Source organism: Canis lupus, chromosome 2 (assembly GCF_003254725.2).
Source record: "Canis lupus dingo isolate Sandy chromosome 2, ASM325472v2, whole genome shotgun sequence".
Classification (NCBI taxonomy): domain Eukaryota; kingdom Metazoa; phylum Chordata; class Mammalia; order Carnivora; family Canidae; genus Canis; species Canis lupus.
Genome location: NC_064244.1, coordinates 34,979,096 through 35,006,679, shown reverse-complemented (window position 1 = coordinate 35,006,679; position 27,584 = coordinate 34,979,096). Strand labels below are relative to the sequence as shown.

The 27,584-nt window shown below is 43.9% G+C and overlaps 2 protein-coding genes and 1 pseudogene across 45 annotated transcripts in view; 1 reads left to right on the top strand and 2 right to left on the bottom strand.

The window, feature by feature from the left end:
* Positions 1–27,584, bottom strand: part of LOC112658945 (protocadherin gamma-C5) — a 202,790-nt gene that overhangs the window by 92,680 nt on the left and 82,526 nt on the right. For 4 of the 35 annotated variants that reach the window (XM_049097494.1, XM_049097521.1, XM_049097518.1 and 1 more), the window contains exon 2: positions 13,761–14,114. The exons of 17 other annotated variants lie outside the window; for them this stretch is intronic. In XM_049097494.1, the coding sequence (XP_048953451.1) occupies positions 13,761–14,114 (354 nt within the window). 14 more of the 35 variants (XM_049097466.1, XM_049097469.1, XM_049097526.1 and 11 more) reach the window with 13 other exon arrangements.
* LOC118354098 (uncharacterized) overlaps positions 1–27,584 on the top strand; it is a 108,332-nt gene that overhangs the window by 20,679 nt on the left and 60,069 nt on the right. The gene's annotated exons all lie outside the window — the stretch shown is intronic.
* Positions 166–4,943, bottom strand: LOC125752933 (protocadherin gamma-A9-like; annotated as a pseudogene).

The following is a 27,584-nucleotide window of genomic DNA, read 5'->3' as shown; positions in this document are numbered from 1 at the left end:
CCTTGGCGAGGTTCCCCACCACCGAGCCCTTGGCTAGTTCCTCGGGAATCGAGTAGCGGATGGGCTCGCAGATCGCGGGGTAGAACAAAGGTAGCAGGAAGGGAAACAGTACTTGCCGCCTGCCGGCTGGCCGCCTCCAAACACAGCTCCCTCCCATTGCGTGCTCTAGTTCTCGCTGGGTCCCAGTCTTTCCGGAAAGCTGAAGAAACTGCAATCCGCGGCGTCACTAGAAGAACATTCCGCCCATGACAGGCGGCGCTGGGAATTCGTGGATGTTGGGCAGTCTGCGCGGCCCGGAGTCTCAGTGTGTGAGCGGGTTTCCTTCCGTATGTGTTGGTGACTGCGCAGGAAAGCCCAGGCTGGAGACTGAGGAATCCCGAACGACTGCGCTTGCCCTGTACTGGCCGACAGCGGCGCCCAGAGGCCCCGTGTGGAACCGCAGTCTGGTTCCTCGAATCCAATTTTTCTCTAGAATATCTCTAGAATATTTATATAGCTCTTCGAAATTCCTATATATTTCTATATAGGCCCTATACTCTGAGAAGTGCTCCTGATGTAATATTTTACTTCTGCATTGGCCTACTTATCCCAGTAAGTGGCTTTACTGCAACACCGGTGAGCTGGGAGCTGATTGTATATAGAGAGAAATAGAGAAATGTATACGAAAGAAATATGTGTGTGTGCAGAGAGAGAGGATATGTATATATTGCTCTTTGAAAATGCACTTATATAATAGCTCCAAATTTTAGTTTTACTGAAGTATTACAGCATATATACTTAGTTTTTTTTTAAAAAAAAGATTTTATTGACTCATGAAAGACACAGAGAGAGGCAGAGACACAGGCAGAGGAAGAAGCAGGCTCCCTGAAGGGAGCCCAATGCAAGACTCTATCCCAGGACCCCAGGATCACAACCCCAGTCAAAGGCACTCAACCACTGAGCCACCCAGGTGCCCCTATATAGTTTTTAAAAGAAATTTATTATGGAAAAAATTTCAAACTTATACAAAAGTAGGGAGTATTATTATTGAATCTTCGCATATTTGTCACCCAACAGCAATAATGATCAATACAAGGCCATCTTCATTTAAAATATATAGTAAGTCCTCATTATTTTGAAGCAAATCCAAGATATTTTAATTCTTCTTTTAAGATGAAACATTAAGATAAGCAATGATTTTATCTTTAAGCCTATTTTGTTATATAAATCGTGACCAATGTAAAAGTCCTATCTTGTTTGAGAAAAGTAAAATTCAGCATTTTACACTCTGCCCAGTTATCCGTGCAGTGAGCTTGCAAATGGTATTATTAATGGTAGAGAATAGTAGTTACATATCATGATATACAAGCCATCATCAATATCTGTTCTTTTTCCCACATTAACGCATATTTAATATTTATGAATACTAAGTCCCAATGGTTACTCCCCAGGACAGAAATGTCAAGTAATGGTTTCCCAACATCACAGTCAAAAATATGACCCGCATGCTTTAGTTTTTTCTTACTAGCTTAGGATTAGAGTATTTGAAATAATTATAATGTCTGTATGTCATAATAGTTTTCCAGATTTTTTAACCCTATACCCAGCATGTTTAGAATAGAATTTTGAGTCAACTTCAAAGCTTATTTTTAAAGTCTCATGGAGGGGGGCCTGGGTGGCTTAGTTGGTTAAGCCTCTGACTCTTGATTTTGCTCAGGTCATGATCTCTGCATCTTGATATCCAGCCCCCCTTCAGGCTCCTCACTGAGTGGAGAGTCTGCTTAAGATTCTCTCCCCCTCTGTCTGCTCCACCCCCTTTCACTCTAAAAAAATTAATAAAAAATAAAGACTGCTGGAATGTCTTTTATTACTTAAAATGACACTATGTTTAAAATCAAATACTGTTTTCCTTATAGCTAAAAGCTAATAAAATATTTTTAGAACTTTTCCCGGCAGTTCCTGAAAATATTTTCCTAAACTGTCTCCCTTATCCAGATTTATTTCTAGCCTGTAGGTTGGAGAATTGAGCCATAAGAAAACAGGTAATTGAGGAATAATGTTCATCTCCGTTGGTTTTTCCTCTTGGTGTTCATTCTCAGAAACGCCTCTAAGTGAAGTATCATTCTTCCTTCAGAAATGATCTTTAAATTCAAACAACCTCTACAAATATGTGATCTGAAAAACAAAACCTCAAAGGCGTATTGTCCTATCAGAGAAACAGAAAAGCAAAAAAAGTCTGGGCTTCCACTTTCTTCAAGAAGAATGGATGTGTTTTCTCACTAATGTGCCTTTACAAAATCAGTATGAGCTGTAGTTATGTTTCAGCGGTATGTAAGAGTTTCAAAGATATGTAAGAAGTTCACAATGGGACCACTAAAGATAACAATAGTAAATTTTGGGGATGGAAAACTACCCTACCCCTAAGAATTAATAGTAAACTGATAACCAACCAAGCAACCCCACCCAAATAGCCCATTTCAATGCTCAGTAATAGGAGTAGTCCCATGAAAAAGGTTTCCATTGACCCTCGATTAATTTAATTATGAGAAAGTGAAAATTTTGTCAGTGATATAACCAATAAATGCCTCCTATAGATGTTAGAGGAAAAATTAGGCCCAGTGAAAACTGTGTGAAATATGTTAACACACATGTATGTGTTAATCTTATATTAATGGTGTATCATGCCTTAAGTGCAAAACTTGAAGAGAAAACCAATTATAATAGAAAATAAAGGAAAAATGGAACTTACTGATACCAAAGAGGTGTCTTCTATAGGAAACTTAGAATCATCTGAAACATATAAAAGGTCATTTTTCTTCCAGCCCTCTGGCTGATCAGCATGTTGTCATACTTGGGCTGGGGAAAGATCACGTGACTCTCCCAGGAGTCCACCATGAATGAAGCTTCCTGGGAATAAGTCGGCAGAAAAGCCAGTACCCGGTCCATACACACAAAGTGAGAAGAAAGCGCACCAGCCAATCCAACTCCCAAAGCGTGGAATAGATGTGAGGTGTGCCAGCGCCACAAACTGAGTGCCAGCAACACAATGACAAAGGTGAGGAAGAGCCAGGAGATTGCAGGCACTGCCACCACTAAGTATAAAGTGAGATCTGAGGTCTCTGGGTGTGCAGAGACCTCCAGACTGTTAAAGTCAGCCAGCACATCTGGAATGTTAGCCAAGGTCACAGTGAGTGTGATAGTGGGTGAGAGAGGGGGATGACCTACCACCAGGTTCTGCTGGAGCCTGTCTCTGTCCAGAAGGCCCTGTACCTCAAAGAGCCCAAGTTCACTGGCCTTGAGCAGGTGGTACGACAGCCAGGCATTCTGACCTGAGTCTCTTTCTACAGCCACCACCTTGGTTACCAGGTAGCCAGGTTCTGGATACTGGAATGTCAGCTCCACACTGGTGGTACCATCAGTGGCGGAGAGTGAGGTACAGGATCTTTGGTGCATTGTCCAGCACAAACAAGTTCAGCGACACGTTGCTGCTAATGGTGGGTTCCCCCTGTGGCTTGCCCTCACTTGCATTTAAAGATCATGAAACAGCTCAAAGGTGAAGGAGTGCAGCATGTATATCATGCCAGTGTCGGAGTTGATGCAGATATAGGAAGAAAGATGCGATACTTGGATAGTGTCCTCAGCCAAGGTGTAAATAACACCAGGGTGTTCTCATTGCTGTCAGTGTCATGGGATGTCACCAAGAAGATGAAGATGCCTCTAAGGTTGTTTGCAGGGAGACATCAGTCTGTCTCCTCATACTTAGTCGTAGGAGTTTCCAGAGAAGGAAGGTGGGCTATCCTTGATGCTGAAGGTGTATGTTGATGTAAATTTCTATGGACAAGGGCGAGTCCTCTGTCTGTTGCAGTTACTGTGATGTGATATTCAGAAGGCTTTTCCCCCCTCTGTTAAGAATGTGCACTGTCAACAATCTATAATAATCTATTAAATTTCCTAATTGAAAGAGTAAATTATGAGGTGTGTGTGTAACAGACAACTTGACCATTCTTCCCAGAGTCTCGGTCATGCAAATTCAAGAAGGCAATTACTGTCCTAGGAAGAGTATTTTCCAAGACTGGACTAAACAGAGATGTAATGATCACTTCCAGTCTATTGTCCTTTACATCTTCCACTAAAATGAGTATTCTGGTCCTCCCCAAAAGTGCCGCTCCATCTTCAGCTTGTATTTCCATTTCATAAAATGCACATTCTGGGATGCCTGGGTGGCTCAGCGGTTGAGCGTCTGCCTTTGGACCAGGGCGTGATCCTGGAGTCCTGGGATCGAGTCCTACATCAGGCTCCTGCATGGAGCCTGCTTCTCTCTCTGCCTACGTCTCTGTCTCTGTCTCTCTCTCTGTGTCTCTCATGAATAAATAAGTATTTTTTAAAAAAAATAAAATGCACATTCTTCATAGTCTAGATCCCCTGCTGTTGATATTTCCCCAGTATTTTCATTAAGCTGGAATAACGGAGATTGTTTTTCACTAATTTTCCAGAATCTGTAGACCACTTCTCCGTTGGCTCCCTCATCTGGGTCGCTGGCGCTCACAGCAAGCAGCCCGGGGGCACGTTCTCTGGAACTTTCGGTAAATCGGTAGAGTAAAAACCGGGGCATTGTCGTTTGTAGCCAACACCTTCACGTGGATGTGCACGGTGTTGGATGGAGCAACGCGGGTCACCACCGTCAGCGGCGCTGAGGACCAGGTGGTGAACAGCCTCTTCCTCGCGGTCCAGGGCCTACTCCAGTACCAGCTCTGGGTGTAGAGTTCCATCCTCTCCAGTTTGCACGTCCAGGGAGAAGTGGCGATTGGGGCTGAACTGGTAGCTCTATAAGGAATTCATGCCCACATCCAGGTCAACAGCCTCGGGGAGGGGATGTGTTCCACGCACAGTGATTTCATTAATTTTCATTTCCAGTTCTCAGCCTGGAATTGTGGCGCACTGTCGTTTATAGCAGTCACTTCTACTTCTATTCCGTAATGTTTGTTTTTTTTTTGTTTGTTTTTTGTTTTTTGTTTTTTGTTTTTTTGTTTTTTTGTTTTTTTATTCCGTAATGTTTTACTCCGTCTTCCACCTGGACTTCAAAGTTCACCAGGCACCGCGCGCTCCGAGCGCGGAGCTCCTCCCGGTCTATCCTGTCCGCGGTGATCAAGCTGCTGCTTCCTGAAAATCTGTGTCCTACTCCTGGAGAGGATGCGGACTCCGCGCTCCGCCAGCTCCCGGGGCTCCAGCCCCAGATCATTGGAGATGTCCCTACACGATATAGTCGTTTTCTGTCTCTTCAGGCACCGAATAGCAGATCTGGCTGGCTCTGATCTCCCACAGCCTGTCCAGGAAAAGGCACAGCAGAACCAGTCCTTAGTGGGGCGGGAGACTCAGTGGAGTGGCCATCGTTGCTTCATTATGTATTTTTTTTCCCAGAAAGCTTTCTGTGCAAATTGACTCCTTTTTTTCCTTCTGCAAATTACGATGATCTTTTTTTCTTAGGAGAAACCAAAGATCCGCAAGTTAAGAGGGTGAGTTTTGTTGCAGCTTTTGCTGCGATTCACAGCATCTGTGAAGCTTTGCGTAGCTGTAGATCGTAACTTCCGGAAATGAGAGAGCTCATTTAGCTTTTCTTAGAGCTGGCGAACAGCGGCGCTTAGAGTCCTAATCTGTCACTACACCCACTGAGATGATGATTATAGATGACTAAAAAAGAAAATATTTTTCTAACCATGATTGTGGACTTGTCTGTTTCTTGCATTCTCACTTCAAAAGCAAATACCATTTCTGGATATGTTACTTGAAAATGAAGTAGAATGAAGCTTCTAATAATACACGTTAAGTCGCCATTTCTTTCTTTTTTTTAAAGATTTTTAAAAATTTATTCATGAGAGACACAGAGAGAGAGAGAGAGAGGCAGACACAGGCAGAGGGAGAAGGAGGCTCCATGCAGGGAGCCTGACGTGGGACTCGATCCCAGGACTCCAGGATCACACCCTGGGTGGAAGGCAAGCACAAAACCTGCTGAGCCACCCAGGGATCTCCTCTTTTTTTAAGGAGGCTCCACGCCCAGCACAGGGCTGAATGTAGGCCTTGAATTTAGGACCCTGAGATCAAGACCCGAGCTGAGAGCAAGAGTCAGAGGTTTAACCGACTGAGCCACCTGGGTCCCCTCAACATTTTTTCTTAATATCAGATTAACTTACTCTGTAGAATTTTTTTTCTTCGTGGTAGAATTTTGCTCTCATTTTATATATGTAAATTATTCTAATTTCCTTTTTATAATGCTTCAAAATTTTTCTAAATGTCATTTTTCTGAAGTAACTAAGATGTGCAATCCTCTGGAAATACATTCATATTTTTCTTAGTTTTATACATTATACATACATTACATAAGTTATATTGAGTGAATATATGGACTATTTACTTTGAAATTGTTTTATAAGGTTAATTTATTCAGATAGTAAATTTGCTGGATTAAAGTTTCCTTAAAATTTCATTCACCAAAATAATTTTAATTAGGCAAGAGTAATAGATTTTCTTACCTAATATTGATAAAGTTTGAAATAATTATTTTTAAGTTACATATTTGTGGATGTTAAACATTTATGGTATTTCAAAAAATTTTTTAGTTTTCTATGAGAATACATAATGCATACACAGTCTATGGCATTTGGAATATTCAAATAAACACACAGTGAAAAGCAAGTTTCCATTTCAATCCTTCCATAAAGAAATTATGCAATTTTAAAGTAGTCTTAAACTTCTTATTTTAAAGGTCATTTAAGGGGATGCCTGGATGGCTCAGTGGTGGTTTAGCGCCTGCCTTTGGCCCAGGGCGCGATCCTGGAGTCCTGAGATCGAGTCCCACGTCAGGCTCCCGGCACGGAGCCTGCTTCTCCCTCCTCCTGTGTCTCTGCCTCTCTCTCTCTCTCATAAATAAATAAATAAATAAATAAATAAATAAATAAATAAATATTTAAAAAATAAAGGTCATTTAAATCTCTGTAATAATTAGAGAGAAAAAGAGGACCAGATGTAGAACACATTACTATCACTACAAAGCAATAAGTGTGATTACAAGAAATTCTTTCAGAGGAACCTGGCTGGCTCCAATAGTTGAACATGTGACTCTTGATTTCAGGGTGGTGAAATGAAGCCCCACACCAGACATAGAGCTTATATTAAAAAAATTCTTTCAGCAGTTTGTAAAGATACCATTTATTGAAGCAACTGATAAGAAAGACTACGTAGAAGACCTATTCTTAAGAAATGATAACTTAGGGATGCCTGGGTGGCTGGCTCAGCTGTTGAGCATCTGGCCTTTGGCTCAGGGTGTGATCCTGGAGTTCTGGGATCCAGTCCCATATCCGGCTCCTTGCATGGAGCCTGCTTCTTCTGTCTCTGCCTCTCTCTGAGTCTCTCATGAATAAATAAAATCTTAAAAAAAAGAAATGGTAACTTAGAGCCTAAAATTAGTTTTTTTTGTCATAAAATGGAAAATTCAGGATTCTCCTTCCCTCCTACAGATACAAGGATGAGAAAACCTCTACTCACTAATGTTTAGAGTTCCAAATAATAAGACAAATCCAGTGACTTTCCCAACGTCTTCCAAAAATATAGGTCAGGAATGACAGCAAGTGATAGAGGCAAGGGCATTTCCTTTTCCTTTTTTTTTTTTTTTTTTTTTTTTTTGCCAAGTGTCTATTAACTATAACAGAAAGAGGAAGATTTTTTTTTAAGAGGAGGATTTTAAATTCAAGAAAATTTGAAGGAATTTAGATAGTGATTGCATCTTCTGATGAGTTCACTGAGTCTCCCTCTCCCTCTCCCCTACTAAACTATTTTCTTACAATTTTAAAGTATTCAACAGTCATGACTAGGTAGATATAAGGAACTACATATGCGAAATAAACATTTTAAAAGATGGAAGCTATACTATGGAAAGAAGATGGCTAGTAGTAGTTTCTTTGCTTTAAAGGATAAATTAAATGATCACCTACTTTAAATTTAATGTTTACTTATATGTAAAAAAATTCACGTTAAGTGAGGCAAAGAGTGGGTAAATTTTATTACCTACAAAAAATGTGAAATTGATATAATGCTTTTGCTGTGATGCAAGGAGCACGCTCTCACTACTTTGTAAATATGAACTTGTGTTATAACTGTATTATATGTCACATAACTACTCCCAACTCACCAATATCCTTAAGGAATGGAAATACAGCTTTCTGATGGGCTATAATATCTTTAAGAAAACTCACTACTCTTAGAAATGCAATATATTTCCATATAAATATGAAAAATTTGATAGATGACAAGAAGATACTTAAATAGAACTCACCGAGGTTAGAGTTTCAGGATGGGAAGTCGACTCATTGGTATTATAAAGTGGAAATAAGGCCCCAGATGAATCACTGCAGAGTAGTATATCTTGTCCTGAACTCAACTGCTCGTTACATTTCAGAAAATTAAACTCTGTCTTTCCAGTATGGGCAACGCACAAATTGTAGGAATAAGGCAAAGTCCCTTCGCTACAGTTGGGAGGAACCACAGGTCCGGACTTGACACACAGACCAGGCCGAAGGCAGCCCCAGGTGGTGGAGCTGGAGGAGCGTCGCAGGCGCAGGGCAACCGCCAGAATCACCGCGAGGAGGAAGAGCATGGAGATCAAGGCCAAAGCCACCACCAGGTAGAACTGCAGCTCAGCCTGGGGATCAGCGGGCGCCTGGCGCTCGCTGACGTCTGGCAGCGCCTCCTGCAAGCTGTCAGCGAAAACCAGGAGCAGCGTGGCTGTGGCCGAGAGGGGCGGCTGTCCCCCATCCCGCACAGCGACCAGCAGGCGCTGGCGGGCCGCGTCCCTGTCGCCCAAAGCACGCGCCGTGCGCACCTCGCCCGTGCGCAGCCCCAGGCTGAAGAGTCCCGGCTCGCTGGCCTGCAGCACGTGGTATGACAGCCAGGCATTGTGTCCCGAGTCGGCGTCCACCGCCACCACCTTGGTGACCAGGTAGCCGGGCTGCGCGGCGCGCGGCACCGTGTCGAAGAGCGCCGAGCCGTCGGGCCCCAGCGCCGGGTACAGCACCCGCGGCGCGTTGTCGTTGCGGTCGCCCACCAACACGCGCAGGCTCACGTTGGCGCTGAGCGCGGGCGAGCCCTGGTCGCGGGCCTGCAGGGTCAGCTCGAAGGCGCGCAGCTGCTCGTGGTCGAAGGCGCGCTGCGCGAACACCACGCCGCTCTGCGCGCTCACCGACACGTAGGACGCCAGCGCCCGTGGCTCCAGGTCGCTGGCCACGATGGAGTAGGAGACGCGGCCGTTGGGCCCCAGGTCGGGGTCGGAGGCGCTGACTTGGGCGATGGAGGCTCCAGGAGGGTTGTTTTCGGCCACGTGGACCACGTAGGAGGCCTGCTGGAAAACTGGCGCGTTGTCGTTGACATCCGCAATGTGCAGAGTGATGCTTATACTAGAAGAGAGGGGCGGCTTTCCCCTGTCGGTGGCTGTGATGGTGACATTGTACTCAGGGGTCTGTTCTCGGTCCAGAGTCCCGTCTATTACTAACTTATATGAATTTTTGGATGAAGAGGTAATCTGAAAAGGAACTTCACCCTCTAATCGACAATTAACCTCCCCATTCTCCCCGGAATCTTGATCATGTATCTTGATCAAAGCAATTAGCGTTCCTGGTGGTCCGTTTTCCAGAATCATTTCGGCTAGAGAATGGAATGTAACTTCTGGACTATTGTCATTTTCATCTTGAATGTTAATTTCTACCGTACATTGCGCAGCTAGTCCTCCACCATCCCTCCCTTCTACCACTATAGAATATTCCTTGGTTTCTTCGAAATCCAGCGTCCTTAGAGTTGTGATTTCCCCGGTCTTTGAATTCAGACTGAAGACTTGCCCTGTCCTGTAGAAGGAGTAAGTGATTTCAGAGTTGATGCCCTCATCTTGGTCAGTGGCTGACACCTGCAGCACTGCAGTCCCTGGGGGCACGTTTTCTGGAAGGCTTACTCTGTATATGTCCTGGTTGAAAACAGGGGGGTTATCATTGGCATCAGTGACCTGGATCTGGAGTTCAGTGGTGCCGCTGAGCGGCGGATCTCCACCATCCAAGGCAGTCAAAACTAGACAATGGTAACTCTGTTGTTCCCGGTCTAAACGTTTCTCCAGTGCCAGTTCTGGGTATTTACTGCCATCTAATTTATCCTTATTTATCAATGAGAAACGAGGGCTAAGAGAGAGTTTATAAATCTGAAGACCATTTAAGCCAATATCTGCATCTTCTGCTGCTTCTAATATAAACCGAGTGCCTGGCGCAGTAGACTCACTTATTTGCAGATCAAAAGAAGTTTGGGTGAATTTTGGCGTGTGGTCATTAATATCTTCGACGTCCACACTCACGTGATAAAAGTTCAACGGATTTTCAGCAACAGCCTCAAATTCCAGAGTACAGGCTGACTTCTTCCCGCACATCTGCTCCCGGTCTAGCCTGCTGCTCACAAGTAACTCCCCGCTCTTGGCGCTCACGGTGAAGTAAGGCTTCTCCAAACTGATGCGCAGTTGTCGAGTCGGTAACTCGTGCACGCTGAGTCCCAAATCCTTGGCGAGGTTCCCCACCACCGAACCCTCGGGCATTTCCTCGGGAATCCGGTAGCGGATCTGCTCCGAGAGCGCCCAGCAGAACAAAGACAGCAGGAAGGGAAAGAGCACTGGCCACCTCTCAGCCCAGCCCCTCTCTCCAGCGCCGCTCCCCATCCCTGTTGCTCCGCTCAGGTTGCTCACCGGCCCGGAGACGCCGGATTACAAATGATCTCTGTGCCGCTGATGTCCGGAGCTCCGAAAAGGCTGTAAGTCCTGTGTGAGGGTCGGGGTTTCTTCTTTTCCAAAGGAGGAAGTGGTGTTAAAGGCTCGGGCTAGAGAGTCTGAAAGGGAAAGTGCGCTGCGGCTGCGCGAGGAGATCGCCAGTGCCCAAGCTCTCCACTTTGGCCAACAGCGGCGCCCACAGTCCGCACTAGGAAACTGCAGCCTTGGATGCTTCAGTTTAACCAGCTACTGTAATTACAATCTAACTGAACAGCCTTGTTTTTATGTTAACATATTTAATATATTAAATTATAAAGCCTTCTTTAAGGTAGCTTTTGATTGTTTTCAAATTATTAGAAATATGTTGTTTTTTAGAAACCTACAGATACTAGTCCATCCATTTCCCCCTACTAGAAACATACATTGAACTTTTGCCTTGTGCTAATTAACTGCCCTTGTCAGTGGCAATATAAAAATGAATGACAGAGGCCTGACCTCAGAGAGTTTATCATCTACTGACTTCAAAATTTATTTCTCCTTATTAAGTATGGAATGTGAGACAATTTTAATCTTCTTTCACTGGTTCCTAAATGTTTTCCCCAACATTTCTACACGATTGATGCTGTTTAATATCACATATATTAGAGAATACTAACACTGATGAAAATTATTCTGTATGGAACGCCTGGGTGGCTCAGTGGTTTAGTGCCTGCCTTTGGCCCAGGGCATGATTCTGGAGTCCTAGGATTGAGTCCCACATTGGGCTCCCTGCGTGGAGCCTGCTTCTCCCTCTGCCTGTGTGTGTCTCTGCCTCTCTCTCTGGGTCTCTCATGAATAAATAAATAAAATCTTTTTAAAAAAGAAAATTATTCTGTAAAGTTGTGCAATTTTATACATCTTCAAACATCTCTTTCTTCTGATAATATCAATCCTCTGTTTTAAAAATAATTTCTTTTTACTCTTTTAACTATCTAAGGAAGTATTCATTTAAAAAAAACCCTGTCCCTATGATGCAGCCAAGAGATGATTTACTCTACCTTCTTCTTCATGTCTCAAAATTACTTGGTTTACGTCATACCCAATGTATTACATTAGTTCATTCTTAAGTCACCAGGGAAATGTTTATCTATTATTCAATACAAAGTCACAAAAGAATTGTAGATCACATTACTTTCTTATCTATGTACCTATTTTGTCCGGAAGTAATAACTTTAGAATTGAGCTTATGGTAAGTTTATTCACATAAATTTCCTCGGCAAATGACATTTGTTCTAATTATTTTACTCCATTTGTTGAAATATTTAAACAATCAGTGAATGTTTTGAACAAGAGAAAAGGACTTTCCATCAGGGTAAATTTCCAAACACTTTTAAAATTGGCAAAGCGTTGGGCAGCCCGGGTGGCTCAGTGGTTTAGCGCCGCCTTCATCCCAGGATGTGATCCTGGAGACCCAGGATCAAGTCCCACATCAGGCTCCCGGCATGGAGTCTGCTTCTCCCTCTGCCAGTGTCCATCCCCCCCCCCCATGAATAAATAAATAAAATCTTAAAAATTAAAAATAGCATAGTGTCAATAATATAGTTATTCCCTCAAATATCTGTGCACACACACTACAGAAAACATGAAGTTAAATCCCACCCACAGTACATGCAAAATAGGAAGACACACTACAGAAAATATGAAGTTAAATCCCACCCACAGTACATGCAAAATAGGAAGAAACACTACACAATCCTTGGGAAGTAACCTTTTTATAACAAATGCTTTATTGTTTTCATTCTCATGTGATGACAAATTAAGAGCACTATTAAAGCTGTAACAAAGAATACAGAAAACATATAATCCAGATGGAATTATTTTCTAATTGAGTTGATCAGCTTGTTTAGAATCTGTTTATATTAAACTTTTTCTTAAAACCAACATTCTCAAAATCTCTCACCATGAGAACACAGCACATTTCACATGGCTGCCCAATCAAAAGAACTCATTGGAACTTACTGAAAGTATGTTTTCTGTATTTTACATATTTTCTTACTTACTGAAAATATGTTTTCTGCATATTACAAAAGGATATTTTACTTCAAATATGATTTTGTTGTTTTTATTTTTGTTTCCTTGGGGGAGCTGGACATTTTAAACTTTAGATTCTATGTCCACTTTAGTATGAGCTCTTGGAGACCACTGACACATAAGGGAACCAGCCTCACCTACTATAGGGTTCCACCCTTTCAAATGTATTTGCATTTTGAAATATAATAAGTATTAAAAATTGAAAGGTACTGATGCAAACACAAGCCTCATAAAAGGGGACTGAAGTGAAGAAATCTTCAAAAGCCTAGAAAACCTTAGACCCTCAAGATCCAACCCTAAACAGAATCCTAAAATTGTGAGATGTAGTTTACTTTTACTAAGCTAATACAAGGATTTAAAAGTCTCCGCTATTTTTTCTGAGAAAAAAAATATATATAACTGAGAGAAAGCTTGAGCAGAAGTGCAGGGAGGGGCAGAGGGAAAGAACCTTCAAGCAGACTCCTCAATGAGCCAGGAGCCCTATCAAGACTTGATCCCATGACCCATGAGATCACTACCGAAGCAGAAACCAAGAGTCTGAGGCCCAACTGAGCCAAACACACAGGCGCCCCTATTTAATAATTTTTTTAAAGTAAGCTCTACACCCAAAGCTGGGCTAGAACTCACTACCCTGAGATCAAGAATCACATGCTCTACTGAATGAGCCAGCCAGGTGTCCCACATATGGATTTTAAAAAGTTGAGAGTTTAACATTTAAACAATGTGTCTGAGCCTTTATAAAGCAAAGGAAGCAAATTATCATGATTAGAACCTCAATTTTATAGTATCACCAATAAAACAAACCAAAAACTTTCTGTCATTTAAAAAAAAATTTGAACTATCTCCAAGAACTGTGTTCTAAGAACATAAATTTATAAAAAAATACAATTCTTTTGAGAATTAAACATGAACAAAGAACTGAACTCACCTGAACAGAAGTAGTTTCATCCTTACATTCATGAAGATCCACGCATGTTAACAAAGAATCATTTTTCTCACAGCTCTCCAGACTGATTAGTGTGTCCACATAGTTGGGCTGCGGGAAGATCACGTGACTCTCCCGCGAGCCCGCGGTCAGGGACACCTCGTGAGAATAGGTCTGCAGGAACGCCCGCACCCCGTCCACGCCCACAAACTGCGAGGCCGAGGCCGGCGCGCCCAGCAGCCCTCCTCCTGCAGCCTGGAGCAGACGCGACGCGTGCCAGCGCCTCAGCCTGAGCGCCAGCAGCACGATGACAAAGGCGAGGAAGACGCAGGAGACTGCGGCCACCGCCACCACCAGGTACAGCGTGAGATCGGAGTCGTCTGGGTCAGCTGAGGTCCTGATGCTGCCCAGGTCCGCCAAGATGTCGGGGATGCTGTCTGCCACAGCCACGGTGAGCGTGACGGTGGCCGAGAGAGGGGGCTGGCCGTGGTCCTGCACCGCCACCACCAGGCTCTGCTTGAGCGCGTCTCTGTCCAGCAGGGCCCGAGCTGTGCGCACCTCTCCCGTGTGCAGCCCCACCTCGAAGAGCCCAGGCTCGCTGGCCTTGAGCAGGTGGTAGGACAGCCAGGCGTTCTGGCCTGAGTCTCTGTCCACTGCCACCACCTTGGTGACCAGGTAGCTGGGTTCTGCGGAGCGGGGCGCCAGCTCCACGCCTGTGGAACCATCGGTGGGGAGGGCAGGGTACAGGATCTCTGGTCTGTTGTCATTCTGGTCCAACACGAACACGGTCAGTGACACGTTGCTGCTAAGTGGAGGGTCCCCACTATCGCTGGCAGTCACCAGTAACTGCAAGTCTCGTATGTGCTCATAATCAAAGGAGCACAATGCATATAGGATGCCTGTGTCTGAGTCGATGGAGACATAGGAGGATAGAGGCCCCCCCATGATGATGTCCTCGGTCACAGAGTATGTGACCTGGGCGTTTTTGCCACTGTCGGGGTCGTAAGCCATCATAGTGAAGATGGAGGCACCTCTGGGGTTGTTCTCTGGGATATAGGCTGAATAGGAGACTTGAAGGAAGGTGGGTGGATTGTCATTGATATCTGCCACATAGAGAATGATGTAAGTTTCTGTAGATAGAGAAGGAGTTCCTAGATCTGAAGCCATCACTGTGATATTGTACATAGAAATCTTTTCTCGGTCCAGATATTTCCATGTCACCAATCTATAGTAATTATCTATTGATTTTTCTAATTGAAAAGGTAAATTATGAGGTGTGTAACAGACAACTTGACCATTCTTCCCAGAGTCTCGGTCATGCACATTCAAGAAGGCAATTACTGTCCCAGGAAGACTATTTTCCAAGACTGGGCTAAACAGAGATGTAATGATCACTTCTGGTCTATTGTCATTTACATCTTCCACTGAAATGAGTACTCTGGTCCTCCCCAAAAGTGCCCCTACATCTTCAGCTTGTATTTCCATTTCATAAAATGCACATTCTTCATAGTCTAGATCCCCTGCTGTTGATATTTCCCCAGTATTTTCATTAAGCTGGAATAACGGAGATTGTTTTTCACTAATTTTCCAGAATCTGTAGACCACTTCTCCGTTGGCTCCCTCATCTGGGTCGCTGGCGCTCACAGTAAGCAGCCGGGTGCCCAGGGGCACGTTCTCTGGGACTTTCACTCGGTAAACCGGTAGAGTAAAAACCGGGGCATTGTCGTTTGTATCCAACACCGTCACGTGGATATGCATGGTGCTGGAGCGACGCGGGTCACCGCCGTCAGAGGCGCTGAGGACCAGGTGGTGAACAGCCTCTTCCTCGCGGTCCAGGGCCTGCTCCAGCACCAGCTCTGGGTGTAGAGTTCCATCCTCTCCAGTTTGCACGTCCAGGGAGAAGTGGCGATTGGGGCTGAGCTGGTAGCTCTGTAAGGAATTCATGCCCACATCCGGGTCAACAGCCTCTGGGAGGGGATAACGTGTTCCAGGTGCAGCGATTTCATTAATTTTCATTTCCACATTTTCGACCTGGAATTTTGGGTTATTATCATTGATATCAGTGATTTCTATTTCTATCCTGAAAAGTTTTCCTTTGCCTTCAGCCAAGATGTTGATATGTACTAAACACCGCGCATTCTGAGCGCAGAGCTCCTCCCGGTCTATCCTCTCCGCTGTGAGCAAGCTGCCAGTTTTCTGGTGCAGAGCAAAAAGCTGTGTCCTACCTCTGGAGACGATGCGGACTCCGTGCTTCACGAGCTCGTGTGACTCCAGATTCAGGTCCTTGGAGATGTTACCCACAAAGGATCCTTTGTCGCTCTCTTCTGGCACTGAATAGTGGATCTGTCCTCTCCCCATTTCCCCCAGCGTGCCCAGGAGCGCGCACAGCAGGACCAGGTTGCCGCGTCTCTGGTAATTTTTTGGAGCAGCCATTATTCTTTTACTACTGAATCCACTCAGAATCCTCATTGGGCATATGTGTCGTGTTTACCTTTTTGCTGATGCTATGAAGATCATCTTATAGAAAACTAGAGTGTCTCAGATGTAGGGAGAGAGTTTCCGCAGCCCTGCAGTTGGTTTGTGGGATCTGTGGGTCTTTGCGAAATGGGAGCGCTTAGTAACCGGATGGCATTTTGTTACATTGATCTCCAAGTAGGTGAACAGCGGCGCTTAGAGTCCTAAGCAGTTACTGCACCCACTTAGAAATGTAATAATATGCGCTAGGTTATTGAGAGAAAAAAAAAATACTACTTGCCTTTTATAGTATGTTTTGAATTTATTTAGTTTGTTTCTGAATTCAGATTTTAAAAGTCATTGCCAAGAAGCATGAGATTAAGTAGGGTTAAAGTTTTATATAGTATTATTAAATGATCCCCCAAAATTTATGGGTGAATCTCACATTACTCAAATTTCTGGAATACATTTACTTTTTTTTAAAAAAGATTTTATTTATTTATTCATGAGACACACACAGAGAGAGAGAGAGAGAGGCAGAGACACAGGTAGAGGGAGAAGCAGGCTCCATGCAGGGAGCCCCATGTGGGACTTGATCCTGGGATTCCAGGATCAGTCCTGGGCCAAAGGCAGGCGCTAAACCGCTGAGTCACCCAGGAATCCCCAATTTACTCAAAATGTAAATCATTAAATTTCATTTCTTACTATGCTCTAAGATTTATTGTAAATCTATTCTTAACTAAGGACTCCAGTTGTCACTGGAAGTAAATTCATTTTTAGACTAAAGTAGAGCTATTGAAAATGATTGACTCAGAAGATATTGTACTTGATGTAAACCAATTAATCATTATAGTAATCTTTTAGAGCTGTTGATTTCTAAGTTTCTTTTTAAAATGCCATTTTAATTACATATTGATTGTTTTCAAATTAATATTGTGAAATTTTAACAGGATAAATGCTTTTACTTTCAATGTTCATGAGATTATATTATTTTACTTTATTTATTTATTTATTTATTTATTTATTTATTTATTTATAATCTCTATACCCAAGGTGGGGCTCAAACTCAACCCCAAAATGAAGAATCCAGTGCTATACCAACTGAGCCAGCCAGGCACCCTTGTTTTGTTTTAAGATTTTATTGTATTGTATTGTATTGTATTGTATTGTATTGTATTGTATTGTATTGTATTTCAGAGAGACTGTGAGTGGTGGGAGGAGCAGAGGGAGGAGGAGAGGGACAAGCAGACTCCTCAAGATGCACAGAGCCCATGTGGGGTTTGATCCCAAGATCCTGAGATATTGACCTGAGTTGAAGGCAGAGGTTTAACTGACGAAGCCACCCAGGCACTCCATTATTTAAATAATGTATTTTTTCTATTTGAATAGGAAATATTTTTGAAATACAAATGAATACACAAGGAAAAGCAAATCTCCATCTTACTCTTCTACAATGAGGGATGTTTACATTTTTAAACCGACTTAACTAACTCCTTAAGAAAGATCTATTTTAAAGTTAATTTTATTATTTTTATTTTTGTATATTTTTTGCTGAAGTTTGATTTACATATTTTTGTATATTTTTATTGGATCTAAAGTTAATTTTATCTTAATTAGTATTTTGATAAAGAGAACCACAAAAACAGAACACATAATTATCACCAAGCAGTCAAAAAGTGTGGGTACAAAAAAAATTGGCTTTTTTCTTCAGTAGTTTGTGAAGTGGCCAGTAACTGAGTGGTTACTAACAGAAATCTAGCAAAGATGAAAACTGTATTATAATATATATTTGTATGCACATCACATTGGCAATTTTGTCTAAGATTTGAAGAACTGAAGACTCTATTTTTCTCCTAGAGATAAGAGAATGACTAGAAGACCTCTGACTATATTAAGGCTGCAAAATAGTTTAAAATTATATAGGGTTGTGTATGAAAACCTATGCTGTTTATGTAAAAGAAAGTATGTTTATCTTCTGGTGAGCATAATGGTCTTACTAGTGAGTAAAATGCTTTTAAACATACACACCATTGCAATGTATCCATCTACATAAACCCAGGTTAAGATATTTAGGAGGCTTGAAACAAAAGGAAAAAAATATAGGAAGCAAAACAACAGTTAAATCAGTTAAGAAAAATGTCTAATTTTAGCTTGTTTGTTTTAAAGGGTTACTTAAATGACTGCCCACTTTTACACTTAAAGAATGTCCAGCCATATATATATATATATACACACATAATAATAGGAAGAAAAAAATAGGAAGAAATCTCATTAGCTTTTGGAGGATAGTCTCTAACACTGTTTCCCTTCATAGATAAAACCACCCTCTCACTGCTTTGTAGATCTGAGCCAGGTAAGACATTCCTAAAAGAGACGTAACTGCTCCTGCTTCAACTTCCCTTGAAGAATAGTATGACAGACTTCTGACTTTTTAGAGAAACTTTTAGATTTACAAATTGTGTATTTTCCTATGAATATAAAACAATTGGATAGATCATAAGAAGCAGGTTATGCTTAAAAGAAACTCACCGTATGGGAGGTTGACTCACTGGATTTGCAAAGTGGAAATAAGGCCCCAGATGAATCATCAGAATGTATGTCTTGTTCTGAACTCAACTGCTCATTACATTTCAGAAAATTAAACTCTGTCTTTCCAGTATGGGCAACACACAAATTGTAGGAATAAGGCAAAGTCCCTTCGCTGTAACTGGAGATAACTCCAGATTCAGTCTTGGAGCAAACATTGGTCTGAAAGCAGCCCCAGGTGGTGGAGCTGGAGGAGCGTCGCAGGCGCAGGGCAACCGCCAGAATCACCGCGAGGAGGAAGAGCACGGAGATCAAGGCCAAAGCCACCACCAGGTAGAACTGCAGCTCAGCCTGGGGATCAGCGGGCGCCTGGCGCTCGCTGACGTCTGGCAGCGCCTCCTGCAAGCTGTCAGCGAAAACCAGGAGCAGCGTGGCTGTGGCCGAGAGGGGCGGCTGTCCCCCATCCCGCACAGCGACCAGCAGGCGCTGGCGGGCCGCGTCCCTGTCGCCCAAAGCACGCGCCGTGCGCACCTCGCCCGTGCGCAGCCCCAGGCTGAAGAGTCCCGGCTCGCTGGCCTGCAGCACGTGGTATGACAGCCAGGCATTGTGTCCCGAGTCGGCGTCCACCGCCACCACCTTGGTGACCAGGTAGCCGGGCTGCGCGGCGCGCGGCACCGTGTCGAAGAGCGCCGAGCCGTCGGGCCCCAGCGCCGGGTACAGCACCCGCGGCGCGTTGTCGTTGCGGTCGCCCACCAACACGCGCAGGCTCACGTTGGCGCTGAGCGCGGGCGAGCCCTGGTCGCGGGCCTGCAGGGTCAGCTCGAAGGCGCGCAGCTGCTCGTGGTCGAAGGCGCGCTGCGCGAACACCACGCCGCTCTGCGCGCTCACCGACACGTAGGACGCCAGCGCCCGTGGCTCCAGGTCGCTGGCCACGATGGAGTAGGAGACGCGGCCGTTGGGCCCCAGGTCGGGGTCGGAGGCGCTGACTTGGGCGATGGAGGCTCCAGGAGGGTTGTTTTCGGCCACGTGGACCACGTAGGAGGCCTGCTGGAAAACTGGCGCGTTGTCGTTGACATCGCCGATGTGTAGGGTGAAGCTTGAGCTGGAGGAAAGAGGCGGCTTTCCCCTGTCGGTGGCTGTGATGGTGACATTGTACTCAGCGGTCTGCTCGCGGTCTAGAACTGCATCTGTCACTAATTTATAGGTGTTCATAGAAGAAGAAAGTATTTTAAATGGAACATCACCTTCTAATTTACAGGTAACTTCTCCGTTGTGTCCAGAATCCTTGTCACGGATTTTAAGCAAAGCAACGTGTGTTCCCAGCTTGGTGTCCTCCATAATAAGATCTGGCAGAGATTGGAATACCACTTCTGGGAAATTGTCATTTATGTCTTGGACCTCTATCTCCACGGTACATTGGGCAATCATTCCTCCACCATCCCTTGCTTCCAAAACAATGGAATATTCCTTGACTTCCTCAAAATCTAATGTATTTAGAATAGTAATTTCTCCAGTATTAGCATTCAGGTCAAACTGGGTGATCTGGCCTGCTTCAGTGAAAGAGAAGGTGATCTGGGCATTGACACCCTCATCCTGATCGGTGGCCATCACTTGAAGCACAGTGGTGCCCGGAAGCACATTTTCCGGAAGGCCTACCTTGTATAGCTCTTGACTGAACACGGGAGGGTTATCGTTGGCATCAGTCACTAGGACCTGTATCTGGGCAGTACTACTTAGGGGTGGATCCCCGCAGTCCAACGCAGTCAAGGTCAACCTGTAGGATTTCTGCTCTTCCCGGTCTAACGGCGTCTGTAGTACGAGTTCAGGGTATTTACTGCCATCTAATTTATCTTTATTCACGAGTGAGAAATGATCATTGGGGTTGAGCTGGTAACTCTGTAGTGAGTTGGTACCAATATCCCCATCATGAGCAGATCCTAAAATAAATCGTGCCCCGGGCTTTGTAGACTCACTTATTTGCAGATCAAAAGAAGTTTGGGTGAATTTTGGCGTGTGGTCATTAATATCTTCGACGTCCACACTCACGTGATAAAAGTTCAACGGATTTTCAGCAACAGCCTCAAATTCCAGAGTACAGGCTGACTTCTTCCCGCACATCTGCTCCCGGTCTAGCCTGCTGCTCACAAGTAATTCCCCGCTCTTGGCGCTCACGGTGAAGTAAGGCTTCTCCAAACTGATGCGCAGTTGTCGAGTCGGTAACTCGTGCACGCTGAGTCCCAAATCCTTGGCGAGGTTCCCCACCACCGAACCCTCGGGCATTTCCTCGGGAATCCGGTAGCGGATCTGCTCCGAGAGCGCCCAGCAGAACAAAGACAGCAGGAAGGGAAAGAGCACTGGCCACCTCTCAGCCCAGCCCCTCTCTCCAGCGCCGCTCCCCATCCCTGTTGCTCCGCTCAGGTTGCTCACCGGCCCGGAGACGCCGGATTACAAATGATCTCTGTGCCGCTGATGTCCGGAGCTCCGAAAAGGCTGTAAGTCCTGTGTGAGGGTCGGGGTTTCTTCTTTTCCAAAGGAGGAAGTGGTGTTAAAGGCTCGGGCTAGAGAGTCTGATAGGGAAAGTGCGCTGCGGCTGCGCGAGGAGATCGCCAGTGCCCAAGCTCTCCACTTTGGCCAACAGCGGCGCCCACAGTCCGCACTAGGAAACTGCAGCCTTGGATGCTTCAGTTTAACCAGCTACTATAATTATAATCCTGTGTCTAATTGAACAAATCCTTTTTATATGTGTATATATTTAATGACGATTAATTCATAGTATTAGCTACATAAATATACCAAATTTCCAGGTTTTTAGGTTAATCGATATGTTGACATAATTGTTCCTCTTTCTTCAATTCGCACTGTAATAGATGACTGTAACAGACTTTGCCTAAAGGATCTCAGAGTACAGTAATTTTGAATACTTATTAACTAGCAGTATATGAATAAAGTTTTATCCTTCTTTCCTTGTTTCTACTTTCTCTTGATTTCCTTACTTTTTGGGTACTTCTATGGTCATTTCAATTTTTCAGAAACCATCAGTAATGCTAAATTGTCTTAAAAAGGGCACAATTTATATTTACCTCTAAACTCTTCTTTCTTTCAAAATAGCTTCCACAATTTCTTTATAGTAATATTATCTGACATACACTTCTACCAGTTAAGGAAATGACAGCTGGGAAGAATGTTAGCCTATTCCCTCTCCTTTACATTGCACATTACTTTTCTGTTATAAAATATAACATCAATCTTTAAAGTCAGCAGAGATATATATTTTGTCTTGCAACAGAAAGTCACTAACCCTGGTCTACTGCAGTGAGATACCGGTTTCCAGCTGTGTGCTTAAATACAATATCTCTTGATGATATAGTCCTTAGAATATTCATTTGCAGTAACATACTATTGCGTTTAGTGGTGGTTTCTTTCCTTTGTTTAAAAATATTTGTATGTATTTAATGAATCTGGTTGGATTTTCCTCTTCAAAATATCTGTTAATCATATTTCTTTTTAAAAAAGATTTTATTTATTCATGAGAGACACAGAGAGAGGCAGAGACACAGAGAGAGGGAGAAGCAAGCTCCTTGCAGAGAGTCTGATGCGGCCTTGTACTCGGACCAGGGCTCAAGCCCTGAGCCAAATGCTGATGCTCAACCGCTCAGCCACCCAGGAATCCCTGATAATCATATTTCTGCCTCACAAAATGTCAGTAATATTGTCTTCTCTCCAAGTGATTATACATCTGAATACTGTATAATATCTGAAACATACTTCTGCACTATTGCAATCCCCTTTTATGCAAAATACCACCAAACTCAATGCTATGTTAGAAAAAAAGTCCTGTCCTTTTATTTAATACTTGAGACTTTAAACACAGCCAGGAAATAGCCTACCCCCTCCCTCTTATTGCACAATTAATATCCTGGTTACAAAATGTAACATCAATCTTCAAAGTTACAAGGGAACAATATTTTGCATAGTTCCTAGTAAACAAGTAGATCCAAGTAAACAAGTAGATCCAAGCAAACAAGATTACTTGTCATCATCATCCTCTTCTAGTTGCTAATCAACTGATATACTGAGCTTTACTGAAATGTTATATAATGAATATAGAAGTAGTTAACCCCAGACTGGATTATTTGTAACAGAATATTTCAGCAGATCCAATAAATTGAATCAACTTCTGGCCTAATACTTGAGTATATGGTTGTTTCATAAAGCAAGCATTCCCAAACTCCCACTAGGAGAGTTCACAAACACTTCACATGTCTGTACCACTAAAATATCCCAATGGAATTCTGTTTTGATACATGTAACTGTTTATGTCACAAGTTTCACTTGAAATTACATTTTATTTGATGTCATATCTTATTGCTTTCAGACAATAACCTTTATTATTGCATTAGATCCATGTCATTGATAGAGATCTTAATAAAGCTTGATGCATACATTTAATCTTTTTTTAAGACTTTATTTATTTGAGGTAGAGAGAAAGAGAGCACAAGCAGAGGGAGGGGCAGAGGGAGAGAGAGAAACAGATTCCCCACTGAGCATGGAGTCCACTCAGGGCTCCATCCCAGGACCTTGAGATCATGACCTGAGCCAAGGGCCTAAGCCACTTAGGCACCCCACACATTTCAATCTGTAGGCATTATTATAATCTAGCATAAGCTAACTTCAATAGGTGATTATGCTTTAAGTATGTCAGGAAGTGACATATCACCTCCTACCTGTCAGAATGGCTAAAATAAAAAACACAAGAAATGACAAGTATTGGTAAGGATGTGGACAAAAAGCAGCCCTCTTACACTGTTGGTGGGAATGCAAACTGATGCAGCTACTGTGGAAAACAGTATGAAAGTTTATCAAAAAGTTAAAAATAGAACCACCCTATGATCCGGTAATGGTGCTAATGGGTATATACCAAGATATAAAAACACTAATTCAAAGGGATACATGCACTCCTATGTTTATAGCAGCATTATTTAAACTAGCCATATTATGGAAACAGCCTAAGTGTCTATTGATTGATGAATGGATAAATAAAATATGATATATATATATATATCTCAATGGAATATTATTCAGCCATAAAAGAATGAAATCTTGCCATTTGCAACAAGATGGAGGGAGCTACCGATTATAATGCTAAGTAAGATAAGTCAATCAGAGAAAAACAACTACCATATGATTTCATTCATATTTGGAATTTAAGAAATGAAACAAATGAGCAAGGAAAAAAGAGAGAGACAAGCCAAGAAACAGACTTTTTTTTTTCTCTAAGTAGGCTCCATGCCCATATAGGGCCCAACACAGGGCAGGACTTGAACTCATGATCCTGAGATCAAAGCTGAGCAGAAAAAAAAAAAAAAAAAGCTGAGCAGAGATCAACAACTGGATGCTTAACCAATGGAGCCACCTCCAAGAACCAGACTCTTAACTATTGAGAACAAACTGATGGATACCAGAGGGGAGGTGGGTATCCTAGGGCAATGAGAAAGATGTAACAATTGATTCTCATTTATAAAACACATGAGTTAAGAACACTGAGTGGAAAATAGGTGGAAGGTATAAAAATGTGATAGTCCACTTATTCACAATCTTGTCCACAGGCTTTCACTACCGAAAGGACACCAAAACCTATGCCAGTAAGTGTTCTATGTTAAAGTATCAGCCACCGAAATACATCGTTGAGCTTGCTTTACCTCTTTAAAGGTTTTTTTAAAAAGATTTTATTTTTTATTTATTCATAAGACACACACACAGAGGCAGAAACATAGGTAGAGGATGAAGTGGGCGCCATGCGGAGAGCCTGATGTAGGACTCCACCCTAGAACTCCAGGATGACGCCCTGGGCCAAAGGCAGATGCTCAACTGCTGAGCCATTCAGGCATTCCTAAAGGTTTTTCATCACATCTTCAAAACAATTCTTTTACAAAACAACAAAGAAAATTACACAAAATAATATTCCTTGAGGACATAAAGATAAATCAGTGAACTCACCTGAATGTTTTCAGCTTCATCCTTACATTCATGAAAATCGATGGATAAGGGATCTTTTTTCTCACAAGTCTCCAAACTGATAAGCATATCTGCATAGTTGGGCTGCGGGAAGATCACATGACTCCCCTGCGAGCCTGCGGTCAGGGACACCTCGTGAGAATAGGTCTGCAGGAACGCCCGCACCCCGTCCACGCCCACAAACTGCGAGGCCGAGGCCGGCACGCCCAGCAGCCCTCCTGCAGCCTGGAGCAGACGCGATGCGTGCCAGCGTCTCAGCCTGAGCACCAGCAGCACCATGACAAAGGCGAGGAAGACACAGGAGACTGCGGCCACGGCCACCACCAGGTACAGCGTGAGGCCTGAGGCATTAGGGTCAGCCGGGGGCTCCAGACTGCCCAGGTCTGCCAGGATGTCGGGGATGCTGTCCGCCACAGCCACGGTGAGTGTGACGGTGGCCGAGAGAGGAGGCTGGCCATGGTCCTGCACCGCCACCACCAGGCTCTGCTTGAGCGCATCTCTGTCCAGCAGGGCCCGTGCTGTGCGCACCTCTCCCGTGTGCAGCCCCACCTCGAAGAGCCCAGGCTCGCTGGCCTTGAGCAGGCGGTAGGACAGCCAGGCGTTCTGGCCTGAGTCTCTGTCCACTGCCACCACTTTGGTGACCAGGTAGCCAGACTCTGCAAATCGGGGAGCCAGCTCGACGCCTGTGGAACCGTCGATGGGGAGGGTGGGGTACAATATTTCAGGTGCATTGTCATTTTGGTCCAGCACGAATATACTCAAGGTCACATTGCTGCTAAGTGGTGGGTCCCCTCTGTCTTGTGCAGTTACTCTCAACTGCAGGTCACGGAACAGCTCATAGTCAAAGGAGTGCAAAGCATACAGGATACCGGTGTCAGAGTTGATGGACACATAGGAGGATAGAGATGCCCCCTGGAGCGTGTCTTCAGACAGAGAGTAAGTGACATGGGCATTCTCCTGGCTGTCTGGATCATGTGCAGTCACAGAGAAGATGGAGGCACCTCTAGGGTTGTTTTCAGGGATGTAGACAGAATAGGAGGACTGGGGGAAGGCAGGTGGGTTGTCGTTGGTATCTGCCACATTCATGGAGATGTGAGTTTCTGAGGACCTGGGTGGAGTTCCACCATCTGTGGCTTTCAGTGTGATGTTATACACAGAAAGTTTTTCCCGATCTAGGTTTTTCGCTGTCACTAACCTATAATAGTTGTCTATTGATCTTTCTAATTTAAAAGGCAGATTTTCTGATATAGTGCAGGTCACCTCACCATTCTCGCCGGAATCTCGATCTTGAAGGTAGAAAAGAGCAACTACTGTTCCAAGAGGAGTGTCTTCAGGGATCAAGTTGCTTACAGATGTTACAGTCACTTCTGGGGTATTGTCATTCACATCTAAAATTGTGATCATTACTTTAGCCCTTGTCATACTACCAGGACCATCCTGAGCCTGAACTTCCATTTCATAGTAGTTAGACACTTCATAATCTAGGCCTTCTAAAGTTGATAATTCTCCTGTATGAGGGTTCAGTTGGAATATCTGTAGAATCTTCTGAGTTATTTTCCGGAAAGAATATGTCACTTCTCCATTGAGTCCCTCATCCAGGTCAACAGCATGTACTGTTAGCAATATTGTGCCCACTGGCATGTTCTCAGGGACACTAACTTGGTACTGAGGCAAAGAGAAGACTGGCGCATGATCATTCACATCTACCACTGTTACTTGGATGCGGGCGGTTTCTGATCGGGGTGGGTTGCCACCATCAGAGGCTGTGAGGAGTAGGTGGTGAACCGCCTCCTCCTCTCGATCCAGCACCCTTTCCAGCACTAATTCTGGATATTTAGCTCCATCGTCTCCAGTCTGCACAACCAGGGAGAAATGCTGATTGGAGTTGAGCTGGTAGCTCTGGATGGAGTTCGTGCCTACATCTGGATCCCGAGCCTCATTTAACGGATATCGCACCCCAGGAGCAGTGTTCTCTGTTATTTTTACAGTCATTTCTTTCATCAAGAATCTAGGAGCGTTGTCATTAATATCTATTATTTCCACTTCTATAGGGTAAAGATTCATTTTATCCATCAGAATGTTAAAGTTCACCAGGCACCGCGCGCTCTGAGCGCAGAGCTCCTCCCGGTCTATCCTGTCCGCCGTGACCAAGCTGCCGCTTCGCAGGTTCAGAGCAAAGAGCTGCGTCCTACCTGTGGAGACGATGCGGGCTCCGCGCTCCGCCAGCTCCCGGGGCTCCAGCCCCAGGTCCTTAGCGATATTACCCACAAAAGACCCTTTGTCTGTCTCCTCTGGCACGGAGTAAAGAATATGTCCTGCCCAAGCTCCCCTCCGGGTCCCCAGGAGAATCGAGAGCAGGATGAATCCTCTGTAGTCCCCACCCTTCTGCGGAGCCGCCATTGTTGTGCTGATCTTGTTCAGACGCTGGGCAATCTCCTGTTATGCTTCTGGATGCCAGTGTGTCAGCGTGGAATCTTTTGTATTCGTAAAAGAAGCCTAGAATCTAGTATAAGAGACCTGAGTTTGATGCAGCTTGGAAGAGAGTTGTCTTAGTCAGGTGTTTCTCCCTATGGCAAAAGCTCAGTGGTTCTGGCAGATCTTTTGCACCATTTTCCCCCTGGTTGGTGAACAGCGGCGCTCAGAGTCCTTACTAAGTTACTGCACCATATTGAAGCAAAATAACTGATTTTTCAGGAAGTTGTTTTATCTTTCAAAATTATTTCATTTATATTATTTCGATCTACAGATCTCTGATATAATTTAAAAATACATTTCAAGAAAATGAATTAATGCAACACTGTTCATGATAGGTACTTATTAATTCTAGATAAT